Genomic DNA, 21,821 nt, shown 5'->3' on the forward strand with positions numbered 1-21,821 from the left:
CTCTGTGAACTTATCTAATTCTTTTTTTGAACCCAGTTATACTTTTGGCCTTCACAACCCTATGGCAATTAGTTTCACAGGCTGACTGACATAGTGTAAAAAAAAGTACTTCTTTTTATTTATTTTAATCCTCCTAGACAAATTGGAGGATTGGGCCAAAAGAAATCTAATGAGGTTCAATAAGGATAAGTGCAGGGTCCTGCACTTAGGATGGAAGAATCCAATGCACCGCTACAGACTAGGGACCGAATGGCTCGGCAGCAGTTCTGCGGAAAAGGACCTAGGGGTGACAGTGGACGAGAAGCTGGATATGAGTCAGCAGTGTGCCCTTGTTGCCAAGAAGGCCAATGGCATTTTGGGATGTATAAGTAGGGGCATAGCGAGCAGATCGAGGGACGTGATCGTTCCCCTCTATTCGACACTGGTGAGGCCTCATCTGGAGTACTGTGTCCAGTTTTGGGCCCCACACTACAGGAAGGATGTGGATAAATTGGAAAGAGTACAACGAAGGGCAACGAAAATGATTAGGGGTCTAGAGCACATGACTTATGAGGAGAGGCTGAGGGAGCTGGGATTGTTTAGTCTGCAGAAGAGAAGAATGAGGGGGGATTTGATAGCTGCTTTCAACTACCTGAAAGGGGGTTTCAAAGAGGATGGCTCTAGACTGTTCTCAATGGTAGCAGATGACAGAACGAGGAGTAATGGTCTCAAGTTGCAATGGGGGAGGTTTAGATTGGATATTAGGAAAAACTTTTTCACTAAGAGGGTGGTGAAACACTGGAATGCGTTACCTAGGGAGGTGGTAGAATCTCCTTCCTTAGAGGTTTTTAAGGTCAGGCTTGACAAAGCCCTGGCTGGGATGATTTAACTGGGACTTGGTCCTGCTTTGAGCAGGGGGTTGGACTAGATGACCTTCTGGGGTCCCTTCCAACCCTGATATTCTATGATTCTATGATTCTATGATTTTAAACCTGTTGCCTATTAACATTGGTTTCTTTTTATTTGCCTTCTGGGTTTTGAACCTTTGGGATTTATATTTTTAAGCTCTTCTCTGCAACCACACTAGAAACTTGCTTTTTTTTTTAAAGGAGAGAGCTGAGAGTCTAGTGTAACAAAATGATCCCAGGAGCTGGGGCTTTAAGGAAAGCACTAAATAGCGTGAGACTTGTGATAAATTCAAGTGAACAGACAAACCTGTGAGTCTTAGAGATTATCTACATTTGAAACACCGCAGTTGCACCACCGTAGTGCTTCAGTATAGCCACTACCTATATTGGCAGGTGGGATTCTCATGTTGGTGTAGTTAATCCACTTCCCTGAAAGGTGGTAGCTAGGTTGATGGAAGAAGTCTTCTGTTGACCTAGGGCTGTCTAGGCTGGGGGTGAGGTCGGCTTAACTATGTCACTCAGGGGGTGTGGATTTTTCACACCCCTGGGCAATGTAGCTGGGTCATCCTAACTTTTTAGTGTAAACCAAGCCTTAACTATGTTCTCTGGTGAGGTTACAAACTCAGGCCTTTGTCTACCTTGAGAATTTGCCCTGATCCCAGCAGTCAATGGCCAGCCATTGATGGCGTCGCACTAGTTCAAGCCCTAAGCATACACAAGGAAAGCTGCAATTTGCATAGGTGATGCTCTCTCCTGCTTGAAAACAGGGTAACACCATAGTCTTGGCTTTCCTTGTCTACACTTGAGCCTGATCTACACTAAAAAAATTAGGTTGGCCTAGCTATGTCCCTCAGTAGTGTAAAAAATCCACACCCGGGAACGATGTACTTAGGCTGAACTAACCTCAGGTGCAGACAGCACTAGGTCAGGGAAGAATTCTTCTGTCACCTTAGCAATCACCTCTTGAGGTGAATTAACTACAGCAATGGGCATCAACATAGGTAGCATCTACACTGAAGTGCTATAGTGACGCAATTGCAGCACTACAGCTTATGCTGCTGTAGCATTTCAAGTGTAGCTTTGTACTGGTGAAGCTACATCACAAACTATTTGCTTATCATAAATAAAGATAGTTTAGGAAAGATTATATAGGTCAGCATCCACTCAAATCCAACCTATCCTGCACTTCAGTGAAGATGTTGATTGAAATGGCTGGCAGATGTCGTTTCTCTGTAGTTGTAGTATTTGTGCTCCTTCAGCACGTACACATTGAGACATTCTTGAAGCCAGACCCTTCAATAATTGATGCAGGGATAAAAATCAGGCTCCAGTATTTTGTATTTTGCTTCAGTTTTCTATCACCATCAAGACCTCAGTTCAGCACAGCACTTAAGGACTCGCTTAACCTCAAGTCCCATTGAAGTCATTGGGATTTAAGCACCTGCTTATAACTAAGCCTGGGTTTAAAGAGCTTTGCTGAATCGGTGCTAACACTCCAGAACTGAAGGCATGCTGCTGTTGTCTCAGGGAGAAGTCACACCTGTTATGGATAGCAGCAGCCCAAACACCAAGCTCACTAAATCAGACTTCAGGTTAATGCAACATGGAAGAAAATGATTTTTGGTAGCTGGCTTTTTCTGATAGAAATTGCATCCCATGTGTGGATTTGCACTGTAAAATATACTATTCTGCAGGCAGCGCACAATTCACTAGAAAAGGTCTCTTGCAGCTAGTAGAAAAGTCCAGCCTTTTTCACATACTGACTCCTTAATAGCAAGTCACTGATTGCTTGCATAAAGGAAGGCTGGCTTGGATCAACCAAGTTTGATTTCTGGACAAAAAAGACTCTGCTGGAAGAATGCCCCATTGTTTGAAGACCGGCGCTTCAGCATTGCCCAGTGAGCCATGACAAAGGGGATTATTTCGAGTCCCTAAAAATCACAGCAGCACTGTGGAGAATTCTCACCACAAGCTCTGAGGTATGTCAAGAAGCACTGAGGCACGTCACTGATGTATAGAAAGTTAAACAAACAACAGAGGTTTTTTCGTTATCAGAACCAAAGTGAATGGATGTTCTTTAGTCACTTGTGGGCTGAATTTTTCAAAAGTGCTGCTGAGCACCAGCAGCTCCCATTAACTTCAGTAGGATTTGTAGGTGCTCAGCACCTCTGAGAACCAGGTCACTTTTATTTAAATGCCTAAATATGGATTTAGAAGCCTAATTTTAAGCACCCAAGACTGAAAATTTTGGTCTATGAAATTTTGTCCTTAAGTATCAATGACCGCCTCCCTTTTAATTTCCTGGATTCTTGGCCAGGATTTAGGGGGAAAAAAAAAAACAATTCCCTCTTCCCGTGCACCTTCACTGCCTGAAAACCCATATTAGACTTTATAGTGAACCCCATGCATCCTAGGACGGGGCTGTACAGCTTTGGTCAACGATGTGTGGATACAAGTCCCAACACGTTCAGGAAAGCTTATAGTCACATGCCTCACTACTGCATCTCAGTGTTTTGATATAAGCATCTCCCACTAAGCTGGGATACAGCACCCCGTCTTGGTGTCTAGACCCCATCTGCACTAGAAAAGCAGCAACATTAAAACTTCCATCTCACAAGGTTATATTGCCAGCATGGTTGGAGCATATAAATATATTTAAAACAGTTTTTAAAATATTGGTAGACTAAATCGTGATCAAATTAGGGAGTGACCTAGGATAAAATTGTTCAACAGTTCCTAAGGGATTTAGATGCCTAAACACTATCAACTTTCAATCTGATTTAGGTGCTTAAATCACTAAGGCACTCTTGAAAATGCTACCCCTAATCTCAAGTATTTTTAAAGTAGATTTAACGAAGTTAATTTATGTTCCCACTGGCAGGAGGAGATCTGAAACTTTTGGATAACTGGCTGTTCAGATAAGCAGAACTAACTAATTAACTAAAGCCTGGTCTACACTTAAAAAATCGGATCAACCTAGCTACATCACTTAGGGCTGTGAAACATATTGCAGCTTGAGCTCTGTAATTAGGTCGCCTAACCTCAGTGTAGATGCAGCAAAGTCCAGGGAAGAAGTCTTCTGTGAACCTAGGTAGTGCCTCTTGGAGAGGTGGATTAAAACTACACAGATAGAAAACCCCCTTACATGGATGTAGGAAGCTTGTGGCACCTTAGAGACTAACAAATTTATTAGAGCATAAGCTTTCGTGAGCTACAGCTCATTTTGCGAATACAGACTAACACGGCTGCTACTCTGAAACGTAGGAAGCTTGGACACTCAGAGCACTACAGCAGCTGAAGTGGAGCCAGGGCCTAACATAGGGGGCCACCGTGGAAGTCGGATTTTTCAGATAATGGGAATTGGGGGTAAGCTGGAGTTCGTTACTCTCTAAGGTGCCACAAGTCCTCCTGTTCTTTTTGCGGATACAGACTAACAGGGCTGCTACTCTGAGACCTGGAGTTATAGGGGTTCACACAGCAGTTGAGGGTACAGGAAAAGGAAGGTATCCAACAGCAGGGCGGAGGGGAAGAAGAAAGGCAGAGCGCAGCCACGTGAACTCAAGCAGGGCCTCGACCCCCTTATTCCTCGCAGCAGCGGGGCTCCCCAACAGCACGTTGACAAGGGCCACAGACGCTGTGCCGGTCACAAGGGGGCAGCTCATCCCAGGTGCGTGGCTTCAGCGACCACCAGCCCCGAGGTTGACCCTGGGGGAGCTCCCCGCCCGGGACGGGACGAACCGCCCTAGCAGCAGCCAACACCCAGCCGGCCGGCACGCGGGCCGCGGCAGCCCCGGGATGCATGGTGGGAGCTGTAGTTCCCCCCGCTCCCCAGCCCTTGCGCCCGCCTCGCCCCGCCCCGGCCCGGCGGAACTACAACTCCCAGCCGCCGCCGGGCGGCGTAAGCCCCCCGCGGGCGCGTGGGGTGGGTATGCGGCGCGAGCGGCTGCTGGCCAGGGCGCTGCGGGCTGCGTTGCCCGCAGGCGGCGCGGGGGCAGGAGGCGGGGCGAGCTGGGCCCTTCCGCACGTGCCGCCGCCCGCGCGCGGGCGGCTCCGCAGCCGCAGCGACATGTCCGAGGAGGCGAAGAGAGTGGCCGCCTGGGCAGCTGTCGATAACCACGTGAAGGTGAGTGGGGACCCTCGAAAGACCCCCCCCCCCTTTCTCTCTCTTCCCCCGTCTCTGCAAAGGGCGGCCCCCGGAGTTGGCAGCAGCTTCCGTTCGGCTGGGCGGGCTGCATCCGACTCCCCCCCCCCCCGCCCCGAGAGTTGTAAAAGTGACCCCCCCCCTCCCTTCCCCACCATGTTTTGCATCACGCCTGTCCAAGTGAATCTGCCAGTAATCATGCACTTTAACACGTGCCTGTGTGCAAAGAGTCTGGGGATTTTGCTGCACTGGGGTTCTGCCCTTGCAGCTTCCAAGCTTGTGGGGGGGGGGGGGTGGCAGAGTTTGACCCCAGCTCTGGCCAAGTGCCTGTTGCACTTGTGCTTGCAGGGTTGCTGTCCGTGAAGGAGTTTTTTTCCCTCTTGCTTTTCAAGGGTATTAATAAAACCCTCTATCTAATATCTGGGGACCCACATGACTGCAGCTACACTGCATACAACAAAAACTCCTTTCAGTTTTGTGCCTTTTATGAGGGACAGTTTTCCATTCCTTGCTTGGTACAAGTTGTCTGTTGCGCAGGGCACAGCATATGCCTACTGCTCTCTATAAATGACAATTTTGGTTGATCTCTGTTTCAGTGAGCCATGCTAATATTTTCCATTTTCATAGCAGATTTCAAAATAAACTAAACTAACTGCCATACAAGTTAGGGCCAGATAACAAACTTCCAGTACTCTGATGGCCTTTGCTGAGCTGGACTGGCATTTCTAAGGTGGTCATTGTGCTACTATCTGAGCGCCACACAGACTTTAATGACCAACAATTCTGTGAATTAGTAAAGTATTATCCACGTTCTACACATAGGGACATTGAGGCAGAGCAGTTAAGTGACCTGTTGAAAATCACATAGGATCTCTAGATCTGTTTTTGGTATAGGCCTGTTTGGAACACATTGAGCCTCAATCAGTTTGAAAACAAAATCCTCCAGCTAATCAGAACTGCGGAGCGAAGGTCTATGCTGTCAAAGAGTTGAGACTTCCGTGTACTAAGCATGCTTTTTATTCTGGTAAAATAGAACACTTAACTGTTGTCCTTTTAAAGTGGGAAAAGAATACAGTTAAGAATGTAAAAAAAACTTTTTGTTCTGTGTCCAGGAAAGCTCTCAAGGCTTTTCTGGCTTCCCCTGTAGCTGGTTAAAATACACAGTCTGACTTAGCTCGCAAAGTAAGACAGGTTGTGGCCTTGTTTAATTTTGTAATAGTTGCTTCTTAAGTCTTTTGTAAACAGTAGTAAATAAACTGGTAGGAGCCATTGCATGGGTGTTGGATGGTTTTGGCTATCGGGGAAAATCCCCTCTGTTTTTCCTTTCACTGATCTTTTCACATCAGAATCAGAGAGCTCAGCATTTTAAGGGGTAGTTGTATTTTTGAGCATTGCAGTTGCCAGTGTAGTTGTCACTGTTAATTAGTCTCCCAACACTTAGCAACACACTTCCTCATTCCTATTATTATTTATTCATATTACAGTAGTGCCTAGAGGCCGGGCCCCCTGAGACAGGAGCCCATTTGTGCTAAGCACTGAATGTACACCTAGTGAAAGATGGTCCTTGCCCTGCAGAACTTAGTCATCAAATGCCCTGATCCTGCAAACACACACATGCTTAGCTTTGATTACTACTCATGCTAATAAAATCAAGCACGTGTATTTTGCAGGATGAGGGCCTTAGATTTGTCAGCTCTTTGTGGCAGAGATCTTATTTTTGTTTAGTGTTTGTACAGCACTCGCACAACAGGGTCCTGATCCATAAATGGGACACGGTCTATGCTTAAAAATTAGATCAACATACCTGCCTCACTCAGGGCTGTGAAAAACGTCATCCTGAGTGCCAGGGTTAGGTTGACCTAATCCCTGGTGCAGACATGGCCAGGCTGACAGAAGAATTCTTCCGTCAACCTAGCTATTGCCTCTCAGAGAAGTAGATTAACTACCTTGATGGAAAAACCCTTTCTGCAAATGTAGAAGTGTCTACTCTACAGCGGCGTAACTGCAGCATAAAGGGCTATCTTCCTCCAAGACACTACCGACTTCCTCCAGAATTCCACAACATTAACAATCTCTCCAGAACACCACACTTGCCATCATAGATATTCATAGAATATCAGGGTTGGAAGGGACCTGGATATCACCTCCCTGTACACCAACATCCCTCACTGTGATGGCATCGCTGCCTGCCTTGATACCTACAAGCTGAAGTGCAGTACTTGGAAAGCCACCCAAAACACTCTATACATGACACTAAACATATCCATTTCATCCTTACCCTCCACAACTTTATATTTAAGAACATAAGAAGGGCCATACTGGGTCAGGCTAATGGTTCATCTAGCCCATGTCTTTTGACAGTGGTGGGTGCCATGTGCTTCAGAAGGAATAACAGACCAGGCAATTATCAAGTGATCCATCCCCTGTTGTCCAGTCCCAAAGTCTGGCAGACAGAGATTTTGGGACACCCAGAGCATGGGGTTGCATCTTGGCTAATAGCCACTGTCGAACCTATCCTCCGTGAACTTACCTAATTCATTTTGAACTCAGTTATACTTTTGGCTTCCACAACATCCTCTGGCAACAAGTTCTACAGGTTCTGTGTGTTGTGTGAAGAAGTACATCCTTATGTTTGTTTTAAACCTGCTGTCTATTAATTTCACTGGATGACCTCTCATTCTTGTATTATGTGAAGGGTAAAATAACACTTCCCCGTTCACTGTCTCCACCCCATTCATGATTTTATAGACCTCTATTAATCAGTCCCCCCCCTTAGTAGTCCTAGTCTTTCTATCCTCTCCTTATACGGAAATTGTTCCATACCCCTCATCATTTTCATCCTCTGGATGGATGACCTAAACTTCTTTATAGATTTTCACCACAACTTCAACAACCACGACCCGTCCATCCGACTTTCTCTAGAACACTCCCACACCAAGATCAACTCCAAGGACACCTCGATTCGATTAAAAAGTGGAACCCTGCAATTGACTATATAGAAAAAAACTACAATCACCACATTATCTGCACAGATCCATCAACCATCCCAGACACACCAGAAAAACCTACAGTCAAAGTTATCTACAGTCAAGGTATCTACAGTCAAGATACAGACCTGAAGAAGAGCTTCTGTAAAGCTTGAAAGTTGTCCCTTCCACCAATAGAAGTTGGTCCAGTAAAAGATCTTACTGTACCTACTTCGTCTCTCTCTCTCATATGTCCTAGGACCAATAGGGCTACAACAACATTGCAGTCAAACAAACAGAGAAGACAGACAAAGGATGGGAGATAAAGTATTATCCCTGTTTTACAGTTGGGGAAGTGAGACAAAGAAAGCTTTAATAAATCTCTTTGGGATTTGTACACTTTATTTCTGCACATTCCCCCCCTTGTTTCAGGCCTTTGTTGGAGAATGGGATCCTTTGTGATTTCCCAGTTTTTCCTTTCTTAGGTCTTGTCTAGACTACGGGCTTGTCTATACTTGAAACACTACAGTTATGCCATTATACTGCTTCAGTGTAGACACTACCTACACTGACACAAGGGGTTCTCCGAGCGGTGTAGGTAATCCACCTCCCCAAGAGGCAATCGGTAGGTCGATGGAAGAACACCGGGGGGTAGGTTGGTATAGCTGCGTCTCTCAGTGGTGTGGATTTTTCACACCCCTCAGAGACATAGCTACGCCAGTGTAAGTTCCTAGTGTAGACCAGCCCTAGGATTTAGAAAATGTTCGCTAGCACACGCTAACAACCTAGTGTAAACAGAGCAGTGTGCCTTAACACCATGTTCAACTCCATCAGTTTAATGTTAAAGGCACACTGCCTTGTTTACACTAAGCAGTTAACATGTTAGTCTAGGACTTGGAAGGTGCTAGCTCTGTCTTCACTATTAACACTATACCCTACCCTTACTTGTTGTTTACCTCATCTGCCTACATCATAGTAAACACTACCAGTGCCTTGGCTCCACTGGGGTTTTACAGCAATGCAGCTAATGCACATTAGTTATCCTGCTTTAAAAGCACACCTTTTTGGGGGGCAGTGAAGACATAGCCCTAGTCTAGACAAGAGCATGTATGTTTTGTCTTACCTAGATTGTTGTAGGCAGGCTGGAGCTCCCTGTCTGTCTCCTCCTTCTCCTGTTCTTGACATTGAACTTCCCTGGGAAGAGTGCAGTTTCATTGTGTATTGGCCTTACACGACCCATCCCCCAGCAGGAGTAGAGCAGAACTTAGGAGACTGAGTGGCGTTGCTGGCACCACTGGGAACATACAGATGTGATTCCTCTGCAAGAGGAGTCATGGCAGACAATCTCTGGTGGGTGTGTGGGGATGAGCTGGGATAATGTGGGAGCTCCCAAATTTGGGCCAGATTTAAAGAGTTAAACTTTTTGTCAATGTCACTTAAGGGGCAAGTTCAGTCCTTAACCCCTCCGGGGGATTGTTCTGCTTTACCCTTTTCCTTCTCAATCAAGCTTACACTGCAACAATGCTCCCACTCGCCAAAGTAAGCTAGTTCCATTCAGAGCTGTTCAACTCCAGTCAAAGCATCAGCCACAGGAAGTTGCTTGATACGTAATTCAGTGATTTTGTCTACACTTGACAAAGTCTACACTTGAAACGCTACAGCAGCACAGTTGCAGCTGCACTGCTGTAGTGATTCAGTGTAGATACTCATTACAGTGATGGGAGGGGTTCTCCCATCTCTTGTTAATCCACCTCCCGAGAGACGGTAGCTAGGTCGATGGAAGAATTCTGCACTGAGGGTTAGCTTGGCTTAGCTATGGCACTTGTGGGTATGGATTTTTCATACCTCTGAGCAACATAGCTGAGTTGATCTGACTTTTTAGTGTAGATCAGGCCTAAGAAACATTAAACTGCACATTAGGTAATATGAAAGGACCAAGCAGTGACACCTTGTGGCTGAATTTATTTGGGGAATGTGGCTAAATGCAGTAGAACCTCAGAGTTACAAATACCAGTTATGAACTGATCAGTCAACCACACACTTCATTTGAAATTGGAAATACACAATCAGGCAGCAGCAGAAACCAAAAAAAAGCAAGTACAATTCAGTACTGTGTTAAATGTAAACTACTAAAAAATAAAGGGAAAACAGCATTTTTCTTCTGCATAGTAACGTTTCAAAGCTGCATTAAGTTAATGTTCAGTTGTAAGCTTTTGAAACCACCACCAGAACATTTTGTTCAGAGTTGCGAACAACCTCCGTTCCCGAGGTGTTCGTAACTCTTAGGGTCTATTGTAGTAAAATCTTGAGCTAACATTATGTGATTCTTTTTCTGGCGCTAGCACAGTTCTGCAAGTGAACTGACGCTTTGTACGCTGGCTGAGGAAGTTGCTCCTATATGAACATTACAGAAGTATGCATGGGATGCAATTAGATCCCATCAACACTTAGATACCCAGGTGATAGGTAAATATAAGAAGTGGATCCACAGTGCAGAGAATACCATTGTAACATGTTAGTGCCTATCCGCTCCATTCCCAGTGTGTCTAAATGTATAATACCAGTAATGTGTAGATGAGACTGAATGGTCTTAAACATGCTCCTGAACCAGGCTACCATCCTGGAAAACCCGGGGCTATGCAATTAAAACTCATCTATGCTGAAAGACTAAAATCCTATTTTAAATGAATCAGGGGGGCTATTGTGGAGCAGGACTTGGACTCAGTTTCACCATGTGTCTACAGAGCAGAGAGGATCTGACTTCTGAGTGTGAGGGACAGGGTGGCCTGGAACTTGCTTCAGGGTATATATGCTCTTACATTTCTTGCTTTGGGCAGCAGTACTGTTTACGAGCGATATTGTTCCCAGCAACAGTGTTTCACTGTGTGGGTTCCTTGAAACACAACATCAAATGGTTTCAACTTCCTTCCCTGCTGTGGCAACCTCCGAAGGCTGCAACTGTCCTGCAGAGTAATAGGCAGGCAGAGAAGCTGCACTGTTAGTTGGTTTCTCTGGTGTGGGTGGGGGGAGAAGAGGCACATCTGCTGGAGGCAAAGAACTGCTCTACTCCAGAACCAGGATTTGTAAACAGAGAGGCTAGTTTAAAGGAAGGTGCTGCATCAAAAACCCAGGGTTAAAATGAAACACAGTAGGAGCGATCCTTTATCCCAAGCCTCAGGAAGATTTTCAATGCTAGTATTGTGGGAAGTGCATCCTTAACCCCTCTGTAATCTACATTATTATATCCCTTCATCCAAAGGACTATCATGTTTTTTGGAGCTCACCTTTCTCTACTCCTTTCAAGGATTAATCAGGCTCGTGTATGCTCCAAATGGATCTGTCCTTCTAGTTTTTCCTAGACATTTGTCCCGTTTGCTCTTGCGGTTTGTCGCCTGAGCCCTGCCGCAAGAGCAAATGGGACAAATGCCCAGTTTTGGGGGGGGGGGGAAGTTGGGACATCTGGGACAGTTTAAAAAAGGGATTGTCTGAGTCAAAACGGGACATATGTTCACCCAGTACTGGAGCCCTCCATAATGTGCTATGAAAACATGCTTCTCTCTTTTTCTGGTTTGCAGAATAACCAAGTCCTTGGAATTGGAAGTGGCTCTACAATTGTCCCTGCTGTCCATCGACTAGGTATGGTAATGACGTTGGTTCCATCCGAAGGAAAATCCTCTGTTCCAGCAGCCCCAGCTAATTGGAACGCTAGTGTGGAGAAGTGAAATGTAATTCCTGCCAGCCTGCCTGCCTGCTGGATAACCAGCTGACTTGCAGTTAAAAACCTTGGGTGTGCTGATTGGTCAGCACATTTGATCTGAGGCAGAAAGTAAAGCCTGTCCTCGTGCCTCAGTTTAATTGTAAAGGCCGTCACCAAGAATTAATGAGTGTGTTGGTCTGCAGCTTTTATTAGAGTTGAGCTCTTCTCTGCTCTTGCCAGGCAGTCTGGTCTCCTGAATTGTGCTCAGGTTGGAGCTAAAGGTCTAATTCCAGCTCTGCCACTTACCCACAGTGTGGCTTAGGTTAAGAGACTGCCCCATTCTTCAGCAGTTGACTCGTTTGTAAAATCGGGGTAATGTTACTCACTCACCTCTCAGATGTTGGGAAGGCTAATGTTTGAATGGTGCTTTGAAGATGTGGCATTAAATCCTGCTGTAATTCATATGTCTTGCAACTCCATTGAATGTACTGGGTGAAAGTCAGGGCAGAGTTTGTCCCATAAAGGCTGTGTGTAGGTGAACTATTATTGTAATGTGACCCTTTAGCAAGTGGGCACAAGGCTAATTATATACCTGCATCTCCCCAAAGTGCAGTGTGTGGTACCAGCAGCGTTCTATGGATTAACAAAGGGCAGGAGGTCAGGGCTCATTTTCAGCCTTAGGTCAGATATGCTCATCAAGCGCCATAGAACCTTTTTGAGTCAGTCAGCTCAGGTCTGCCCCTTGTTTTTGAAGGGAGGGACTCGCAACACGCTTAATTCTAGAATGCAATTCATCTTGGCAACAAAATGTGGACAATCAGCTGTCTCTTATTGGCCTCCCGTTTAAAACAGAACAGCCCTCTATGGGGAACTGGGACTGCTGGACAAGCTGTGTTTGTGGGTTGTTTTTTTTTTGTTAGCTCAGCAGCATAAGGTCCCCTCTGTTCCAAATGAGAGTTTGGAATGTTCCACCCATCAGGACTCTGAATACTCCTTGGCGCTATCTATTGACTATAACTTCAGTGGATTATGCACCTGAGCAAGTGCTGTTTGCAGGATCGAGACCTAAGTGGACACCTAACAGCACAACTGGTAATAGAAGATGGGAGAGAGCAAAAGTCACTGTTAAGATCATGGAGATGCGCACTTGTGTACATTGTTTGCATCTTGTTGATTCCAGGGTGGAGTTTTAGTTTTTAATACTTGAGAGGTATTTTAGGACTTGGAAGCTCTGCTTCCTGGTTTTGCTGCTCAGTGTCAGAGCTGCTCTGATTCTAACCAAATCTTTGAGCCATGAGTACAGTTATAAAGCACTATTGGCCTTCAAGATTGCTGAGCTTGGCCTTGTGTCTGAGCTGTGACATGCCAAAAGCAGGGCTTTCTGAATGATCAGAACAGGTGAGGAGTTTGTCTGCATCACCTGTTGCCATTAGGTAGCACTTACCCATGTTCACTCAGGCTGTTGGATTTGCCTAAATTTGAAACATAGCATTTTGTGAACAAAATTTATTAGGGAATTATCTTAATATGTCCATAATAACATCTATTATCTTAATAATAGATGTTCATCTTTTCAAGTTACACGGAGGGAGGAAACATTTAATTCTTTTAATGGAAATGCTGGATTTTGCTCCATTAGTCATTCCCTACCCTATATTTCAGTGCTTTTTATTATACAGGATATGAGGCCCTGAGGCAGCACAATCTTTCAGACAGCTGCTGTTATTCACCTACAACTCTCTTGTTTACAAGGAGTGCAGTAAAATGTGTATAATATAGGATTTAATTCCCTAGGTGATGAATTATTCTTTACTGACTGGGCACAATTCTTGCTTGCTCTACTGCTCCGATATGAGATGGATCATTAGCCTTTTCATCATAGGCTGACCCAGAGAAGTTGTTTAAACATGATTGTCACCAGAAGCTACAGTTTATCCAGCACAGGATGACACTTGTTTGTAGTTTGTGCCTGACTCTTCTTTGCAAATGCAGGTACGCCCAAGTAACTGGAATGTTTCGAAGAGGCTGTTTGAACTAAAGTTTCTTAAGTGAAACTTGTTGCACTTTCCTCCAGCTCTATTGTTTGTTGAGCAAACTAATGCGTCATCTTCTTCCTACAGCTGAGAGAGTTAAACAGGAGAATCTGAATATTGTCTGCATCCCAACATCTTTTCAGGTAAAAATATTGTCCCCGCCTGCGTCCTTTCTTATGGGTAAGACACTTGGAGTTGCATCCTATCAGTCTATGGAAACTCTAGGGCAATTTCTGAATTATCCGGTACTGTAAATCTGCTCAAAACCCCAGTTAGTTAAAGGAGAACTTTGTGAGATTTCAGCACAGATTCATGGCCGTGACTTCAGGTGGGGTGATGGATAGTCATTGCCCTGAGTTTTCCCCCCCCCCCCCCGCTGCTGGTGATGGCTTATCTTAAGTGATCACTCTCCTTACAGTGTGTATGATAAACCCATTGTTTCATGTTCTCTGTGTGTGTGTATATAAATCTCTCCTCTGTTTTTTCCACCAAATGCATCCGATGAAGTGAGCTGTAGCTCACGAAAGCTTATGCTCTAATAAATTTGTTAGTCTCTAAGGTGCCACAAGTACTCCTTTTCTTTTTGCCCTGAGTTGAGATTCACAACAAACCCATGCAATTTTTGAGAAGCTTATGGTGTTGTTTCAGACAACATGCGTGATATCTGAGTTACCATACTGCTCACTCCATGGCTCCAACTCAGGGGCGAGCAAACTTTTTGGCCTGAGGGCCACATCGGGTTTCCAAAATTGTATGGAGGGCCGGTTAGGGGAGGCTGTACCTCCCCCAAACAGCCAGGCATGGCCTGACCCCTATCCAAACCCCCTGCTTCTCGCCCCCTGATGGCCCCCCCGGGACTCCTGCCCCATCCACCACCCCCTGTCCCCGGACCTCCCGCCCCGACTGCACCCTGCCGCCCCATCCAACTCCTCTCCTTCCTTACTGCCCCCCCGGGATCCCTGCCCCATCCAACCACCCATTTTCCCTGTCCTCTGACTGCCCCCCCTGGACTCCTGCCCCCATTCAATCCCCCTATCCACACCCCTGCCCCCTGACCAACCCCATGGAACTCCCCTGCCCTCTATCCAACCCCCCTGCCCTCTTACCGCGCTGCCTGGAGCACCGGTGGTTGGCAGCGCTACAACCACGCCGCTCAGCTGGAGCCAGCCATTCCAGCACGCAGCCCAGAGCACCGGGTCCGGCTGGGCTCTGCAGCTGTACTGCGTGGCAAGAACTTGCAGCCCCACTGCCCAGAGCATTGTGCCAGCGGCACACTGAGCTAAGGCTGCAGGGGAGGGGGAACAGCAGTGGAGGGGCCGGGGGCTAGCCTCCTGGGCCAGGAGCACAGGGGCCGGGCAGGAGGGTCCCGTGGGCCGGATGTGGCCCGCGGGCCATAGTTTGCCCACCTCTGCTCCAGCATATAGAAAAGCTATCAATTGTGTTGAATTAGGGGCTTGATCCAAAACCCATTGGAAAGACTCCCCCTGAATTAACTGAGCTTTGTATCAGGCTCTGGAAGCGGTAAAATTTGAGCTACGTGCTGCACTGGTGGGATCACATGCACAAGAGGATACAGAAGCACATGTAGCTGGCTTGCACATGGAACTCCTGAAAAGAAATCAGCTTACTCTGTCCCTTTCTGTGCAACCTTTTACAGGAACTAGCTTTATACCAGCTGAGCTGTGAGCTGTTTTCGGAGAGAGGAGGAAAAGTCTTGTGGAAGCACTGGGACTGGGTGTCAGGAGAACTAAGTTCTGTTCCTGACTCTGCCACGGAGTTTCTGTGTGACATTAGGCAAATCATGTTAGTTGCTCTGTGCTTCCCTTTCCTTAATAATGAAATGGGAATACACAGGCACGTTCTTCCATGATGTGCTTCCCCTTCCCCTTTAGAGCATGACACGAGAGTAATGTCATCAGGCAAGTTCATGAGACAGGAAGGGCAACAGACCATTGGCAGAGGCAGTGTGGCCCACTGGATAGGTCACTGGACTGGAAGTCAGGAGACTTAAGTTCTATTCCTGGTTCTGCCACTGACCTGCGCTGAGGCCTTGCGCAAGTCACTGCCCCTCTGTTTCCCTTCCCACCCTCTGTCTGTCTTGTCTGTATCGCAAGCTCTTTCGGGCAGGGGCACTCTCTTGCTATGTGTGTATTCAGTGTGACACAGAGACCCATTGGTGCCAACTAGCAAAGGGTTCACTGTTTGTTATGGGAAACTCCTGTCTCAGATCTGATAAACTCCTACGTAATACACTCTTTTCATGGTATTTATCCATAAAATGTAGCATGTGAGGTCTCTACTGAAAGCGTGGAATTTACTAATACTCATCATCGTTGCAAGATGTGTGCCCCGAGAAGTGTCACATTCAGCACCTAGCAAGAGTGGGGACACAATCATGCTACTGTAATACAAATAATAATAATGTTAAAAGAAAGAGTGAAATATAAACTTTATACACAAAATGCTGCCAAATGCACAAAGGAATTACTTTTTTCTTTTTTAAAAAAATATCTTCTGTACTCTTTCATTTGGAGTGATCTAGGGTGTTACATGCAACCATGTATTTGAAAAAAAAATTTAGACAGAAGTGAGTTTATTTATTAATTGATATTGTCTCTTTAATTTCCCTAAAATGGCAACACCGACGCTTGTCCCACCTGTATATGATCTAACTAGAAACATGGGTAAATTTTCTTTTGACCTCAACCATATTAGTTCTTCACAGTGACAATTAATTGAAAATGAATGTGTTCAGCCTTCTTCAATGCACCGGTTTGAAGCGTGGCTGTAAGAGGCTGCACTGTGGTTTTAGGTGGAACGTTACAGTTGGGAAAATTGGCCTTTCATTGGTAAGGAGCAAGATCTTTCTGAATTGTAGGAGAGACACGCTGTAATTCTCTATGTTGGTTCCCATATTGGTGATTGAACTTTTCTTACTGCTTTCTGCTTACCGACGTGAACCATGTAGCACAATTGTAGCTGAATCGAACGCAGACCCTGCTCATGGGAGAAAGCATGCTGTGTCACACGACTGCTTGGACAAAATGGGAAGGGGACAGTAAGGCATGCAGTAGCTGGCCTTACCACGTGGGTTGCACTGAGATCAAATACTTCTTTCCCAGTCTTAGGTGAAAACTAGTTATACTAATGTAGTCGTACCATCTGGCACAATATTCTAAGTTCAATTCACTTGTCTTTTACCATAGGCTTTTCCTTTTCACTGTTACCCGGATGCTAACATGCATATGTTAAGGAGGTCTAGCTAATAGAGCCCTGGACTGGGAGCCAGGAGATGTGGGTTCTATTCTCAGCTCTGATACTGACCTACTGTGTGACCTTGAGCAAGTCACTTCAGCCCATTGTGCCTCAGTTTCCCCTCCCACACTTTGTCTCTTTCGTCTGCAAGCTCTTCAGGGCAGTGTGTGTCTCTTTCTGTGTGTATGTACAGTGCCTAATGTAATGGGGCCCCAAATTCAGTTGGGGGACTCTAGGCATTACTTTAAATGTTGTACCATCATATTTTAATACAAAACTCTCCTTTCTGCTTCCTGGCTAAGGAGTTAGTACAGGAGTTATCTAGCATAGAGAAGTAGGTAGGGAGAAGCTGACTCCTGTTTCCCCTACCCTGTACCTTCAAGATGAAGAGATTGCTTTGGGGAGTTATAAGGGTAAATGCCAGGAGAAAGTCCTGCAGGATGGGATTCATGCCTGATGTGTATCCATTGACTGCAGGAGAGTTGTTATAGGAGCAAATTTGGCCCTATGTGTGTAGTTATGAAATGATCATGACCGTTCACCCCAATGGAGTTTGATTTACACAGTAGAATTAACAATAAAAAATGTTTGACAGGTTCCTGGACACTAGGTTTGTAACTAGGTATGTACTGAGGAGCCTGTTCAGGCCGGGGATCTGACACCTTGAGACACGGGGACAGATTTTCCCTAGCTGCCTGGCACCTTATGCAAAGTAAGCACTAAACACCACCAGATCAGTGTGGCAGCATCTTACTTCCACTTCCCCTGGGTGTATGTAACTGCATGAGGTGTAAGGGAGAGGAGAATCTGTGTCAGTGGGCCTTATTCAAACCCACCCCACCCCAACACTGGTGTAAATCCATTGAAGTCAGTGGAGCCACACCTGTGTATATGAGATTGGAAACTGGCCCTGTGTATCTGTGTCCCTTCCCTCTTGAGTTGTGCACATACTGATCATCTGGGTAGCCACCCGGGGGGTTATAACCTAGCAACAGGTCTGTTTCTTGGCAACAAACTGTAGGTTTCCATCTAATACTGAGAAGAGCTGTGGGTTCCACCTAATTAAAGCAGTTGTAGCGCCAAAGCAGGCTGCGTGTCAGTGAGATTCCAAGTGCTGGGCAGTTCCATGTTTGTCTTGCTACGCTTAGGGAACGTTCTTCATGTACCTATAGGGAGCGTCTCATTCTAATCCTTGACGTATTTGCAGGAGCCATATCGTTACTGCTGCTTTCTCTCTTGGTCATGAGAACTCTGCACTTGCTTATGACTCCGTGAACCCAGCCTCCCTGTCCCATCAGAGCGAGTAACTCCCAAATGTGGTCGTGTCCTGAGATCTGCATGCATGGCAAATGCAGAGATCCGGGTCCTCAGTTGGTGTAGCTCCACTGACTGAAGTGGAACTCCACCGCCTCTTTCACTTCCTCAGGATCTGGCCTAGAATGTTTAAAGGAAAACCGCACTGTAATATTAAAGGTTTTAGTAAACAGAGAGTAAAATCAGGGAATTCTTTAAAAATGTGTCTTCACCTCGGTACAAAAGAACAAAAATTAAATAGTAGAACATGTCAGAATTAGTTCAAACTGCAGGGTGGCTGATACATCCCTGGTGTTGCCATTGTTTTATACAATACTCAAAAGTGTGCCAGGACCTTTTGACTTGAGCGAAGTTATATTAGGGATGAATTTGGCTCAGGTAATGCAACTTGCTATAACACCTCCCTAGATTGGGATTGAAACTGACATCCTCGGATCTATAAGCAAGAACCTCTTCTGCTTGAATTAAAGGGATGCAGCAGACTCCTAAACATCTATACAGTTTAGCCAGCACAGGGGATAGAAATCCACTCTTCGTTAGTGGGGGTTAGACTCATCATTGCAAAGTGTGACAGAATCAGGAGGCTTCCTCATTCTTTGTCAGGGAAGTTGGTTCTCTCCCCCCCCCAATTTCTCTTATAAAGGAAAAATGATTTTTCATGCAGCAACAAAAAGCATTTTCCGACTGTTAAACCTCCCTGCACTTCTGTGGGGTGAATATTGCTACCCCTTTTGCACAGAGGGGGCAAACTGAAGCACAGAGAGAGAAAGCAACTCGTCCAAGGTGTCACAGTGGGTTAGTTTGTGGAAGAGACAAATGTAGAACCCAAGAGCCTAGTGTTTCCCTGATCTTGTAGGATTTAAGTAATACCCACTGTAGTCAATGGGAACTGATTGTGCCCTGCAGGAGGAGGAACCAGGAACCCTAACGTACAGTCCCGCCACTGCAGTTCAAAGCAGCGGTAATACCCTTTGTTACAGAATGCCAATCTCTAACTAGCAAAGGAGACTTCTCCTTGTTACTTGGTTCTGCTGCTCCTGGTGCAGGACAAGATGCCTTTGGAAGCTGAGATTGGAGAGCCCAAGCCATCTCTTTGGTCAGACTTTGGAGTTGGGACACCGACAAAAGGAGTTTGAGCTGTTTGTGCAGCTTTTAGAGAATCTTTTAATTATCAACAAAATGTTTGTGTTGTTTTTGTTGTGTAGGCACGTCAGTTGATCGTCCAGAATGATCTACGCCTAAGTGACCTAGACAGGTACCCGGAGGTAAGGGAACTGTAGAAATGAAATCGCTTCTGGCAGGTGTGTTGAGATAGCGCCCTCGCCTTTTGGCTCTCAGGACCCGGGTTTGGATTGTGAGCTAGGGCACAGGTGGAAATGAGCCTGCTGTGTTTTAGTCCTAGTTTGCTCACAGTGCAGAACCACAACCCGGCTGAGGGTCTGTGTTCAGGAGAGAGCCAGGGATGGACTAAAAGAAGGTGTGCAAGTTAGAGTGGAGATCTAGTACCTGAGCTGCAGGAAGCTTGTTCTGGCTGATTTGTTTGACCCCTCGATTTCATGAGCACTAAATCCACTCCCTAATCCTGAACAAACTCAAAATGAAGTAAACTAGAAGAGCCAGACATTGCATTTTGGAATTTGACCAGGACTCGGGGCGCTAACAACCACTCCCTGGGTAAAGGTTCAGTGGCCCTTTAGCAGCCCAGCCTCCCTGCCCCACGCTGTGTGTCAGTTCAGCACTGATCTGGAGTGAACAGTGCTAGCTGCTGGAGTCCCCACCGCCACCACTTCCTGCAGCGCCTGCATTTTCCCTGGGAGTTTCCCATTCACATACTGTCCCTACTTGTCTATCAAGACTAGACCAGATCAGCAGCTTGACGTGGTGTGGTAGGTTATAGCTGGACTTGCTGGCTGCCTGCTGTTTATCTGTGGCTGTGTATCTCTGTGTAATTGTTTTCAAGAGACACTTTTATTGAGCCATCTGGCCTTGAGTCTATCCAGAGCTAGTTTTCGATGTACTCATCAAGCCTTCTAAAAATCAGTGATTGTTTCCAACAGTATTTTGGGTTCAGGTTGGTGTTGACTAGACTCTCCATGTAGCATCAGACCTCCTGCTGGCATTAGGATACTTTTCTGTGCAGTAAAACATGGACAGCTCTTAGCAGATGCATGAGTTGTGGGGCTGAGTGCAGCTGTGCAAACAGCAGGTGCCTGCTTCATGCCGCCTTTCATGACAAGCACATTTGTTTCCCAAGGTTTCCAAGCCATGTTTTCTTTTCCCACAGCTTGATGTCGCCATTGACGGAGCTGATGAAGTGGATTCTGACCTCAGTCTTATCAAAGGTGGCGGGTAAGCAATGCTGCCTTGTGTCTGCTCACAGCTGCAATGCTGCAGCCAGGCTTAAACAAATAGATTAATCTACTGGTGTTATTAGAAATGTTTCTGTTATGGTAGTATAGCTAAACTGAAATCAGGGTCCCACTGTGTGTAGTGCTGTCTAAAAATTTAGTGAGAGACAATCCCTGACCCGAAGAGTTTATAATCCAATATCCAAAATGGAGTAGGGGGTGGGAGTAGGAGCAGCATCAGCATCTAGTGATACAAGCAGTGATTGCTTTGGGTTGTGGCTTTGCTAAAGTTCTTAATCCTTTCATGCAGTTTAGTCAGCAACAGATTTGTGTTTTTGGGATTCCATGTGAATTCAGTGCTTCGAAGGGTGTCAGGCTGACAACCCTGGGTATCAACACAGCAGGTATAGTAATATTGGCCTGTCCATCACTGTACCTCATGCTGGGCCTGATTGGACCACCTATAGAGGTTGAAAGAGTGCAATCTTCTATGTCCTGGGTGTCTGTGCTAAGTCCCCCAGAGACTCTGTTTGTTAGTATGCTTAGCTGATTGCCGTCTCCCCAGTGACCATGGCTATTAGTCTTTCACAAGCACTAACTTACATTAGGGTTATGGGAAGGGGGAGGGGGTGAAACAACCTCCAGAATAAGTGGGGGGAATGTGAGGGATACTGTCATTCTTTGGGCCCACACAGCATGATAAGGCCAGTTTAATATGTTTACTTCTTAATTTTCTTCACAGAGGGTGCTTGACACAGGAAAAGATAGTTGCAGGCTATGCAAAATGCTTCGTCGTTGTTGCTGACTACAGGTAAAATGTGTACTATACTTCATTCCCACAAGGTGGAGACAGAGGGCCAATTTCAGCCATAGCTAAATATGTGAGTTCATTCACTGAGCGAGCGCATTATTTTTCTTCCAACGCCGTCAGTGGGAGCAGAACCAGGTCTAAGTAAGCCCAGCTCTACTGACGCCTCATTAATTGAATTTGACTTTTGTTTTTTAATTGCAAAACCCCAGAGTTCCCAAATTGCAGAACTTGCTCGCTTCAGAATTTATCTGGACCCGTGCCTTTGGGAGTGGGTATGCTCAGCTGCCTTGCTAGCTTTCCAACTTGACCGGGCATCAGCATCTGTTCTTGGGCTAACTTCCCCCTCTGCTTACGTCTGTAGGATAATAG

General features: G+C 45.9%; 1 protein-coding gene across 2 annotated transcripts in view; it reads left to right on the top strand.

The window, feature by feature from the left end:
- The first annotated feature begins 4,785 nt into the window (after positions 1–4,785).
- The window catches only part of RPIA (ribose 5-phosphate isomerase A), a 31,523-nt gene continuing 14,487 nt past the window's right edge, over positions 4,786–21,821 (top strand). Inside the window, exons 1-6 of one of the 2 annotated variants that reach the window (XM_038400335.2) lie at positions 4,786–5,010; positions 11,570–11,630; positions 13,812–13,867; positions 19,499–19,558; positions 20,578–20,642; positions 21,384–21,452. In XM_038400335.2, the coding sequence (XP_038256263.1) occupies positions 4,816–5,010; positions 11,570–11,630; positions 13,812–13,867; positions 19,499–19,558; positions 20,578–20,642; positions 21,384–21,452 (506 nt within the window). In that variant the 5' untranslated portion in view covers positions 4,786–4,815. Of the gene's footprint in view, positions 5,011–11,079; positions 11,190–11,569; positions 11,631–13,811; positions 13,868–19,498; positions 19,559–20,577; positions 20,643–21,383; positions 21,453–21,821 lie in introns of those variants that run through there. The other variant, XM_043512728.1, reaches the window with a different exon arrangement.

Source organism: Dermochelys coriacea, chromosome 4 (genome assembly GCF_009764565.3).
Source record: "Dermochelys coriacea isolate rDerCor1 chromosome 4, rDerCor1.pri.v4, whole genome shotgun sequence".
Taxonomy (NCBI): Eukaryota; Metazoa; Chordata; order Testudines; family Dermochelyidae; genus Dermochelys; species Dermochelys coriacea.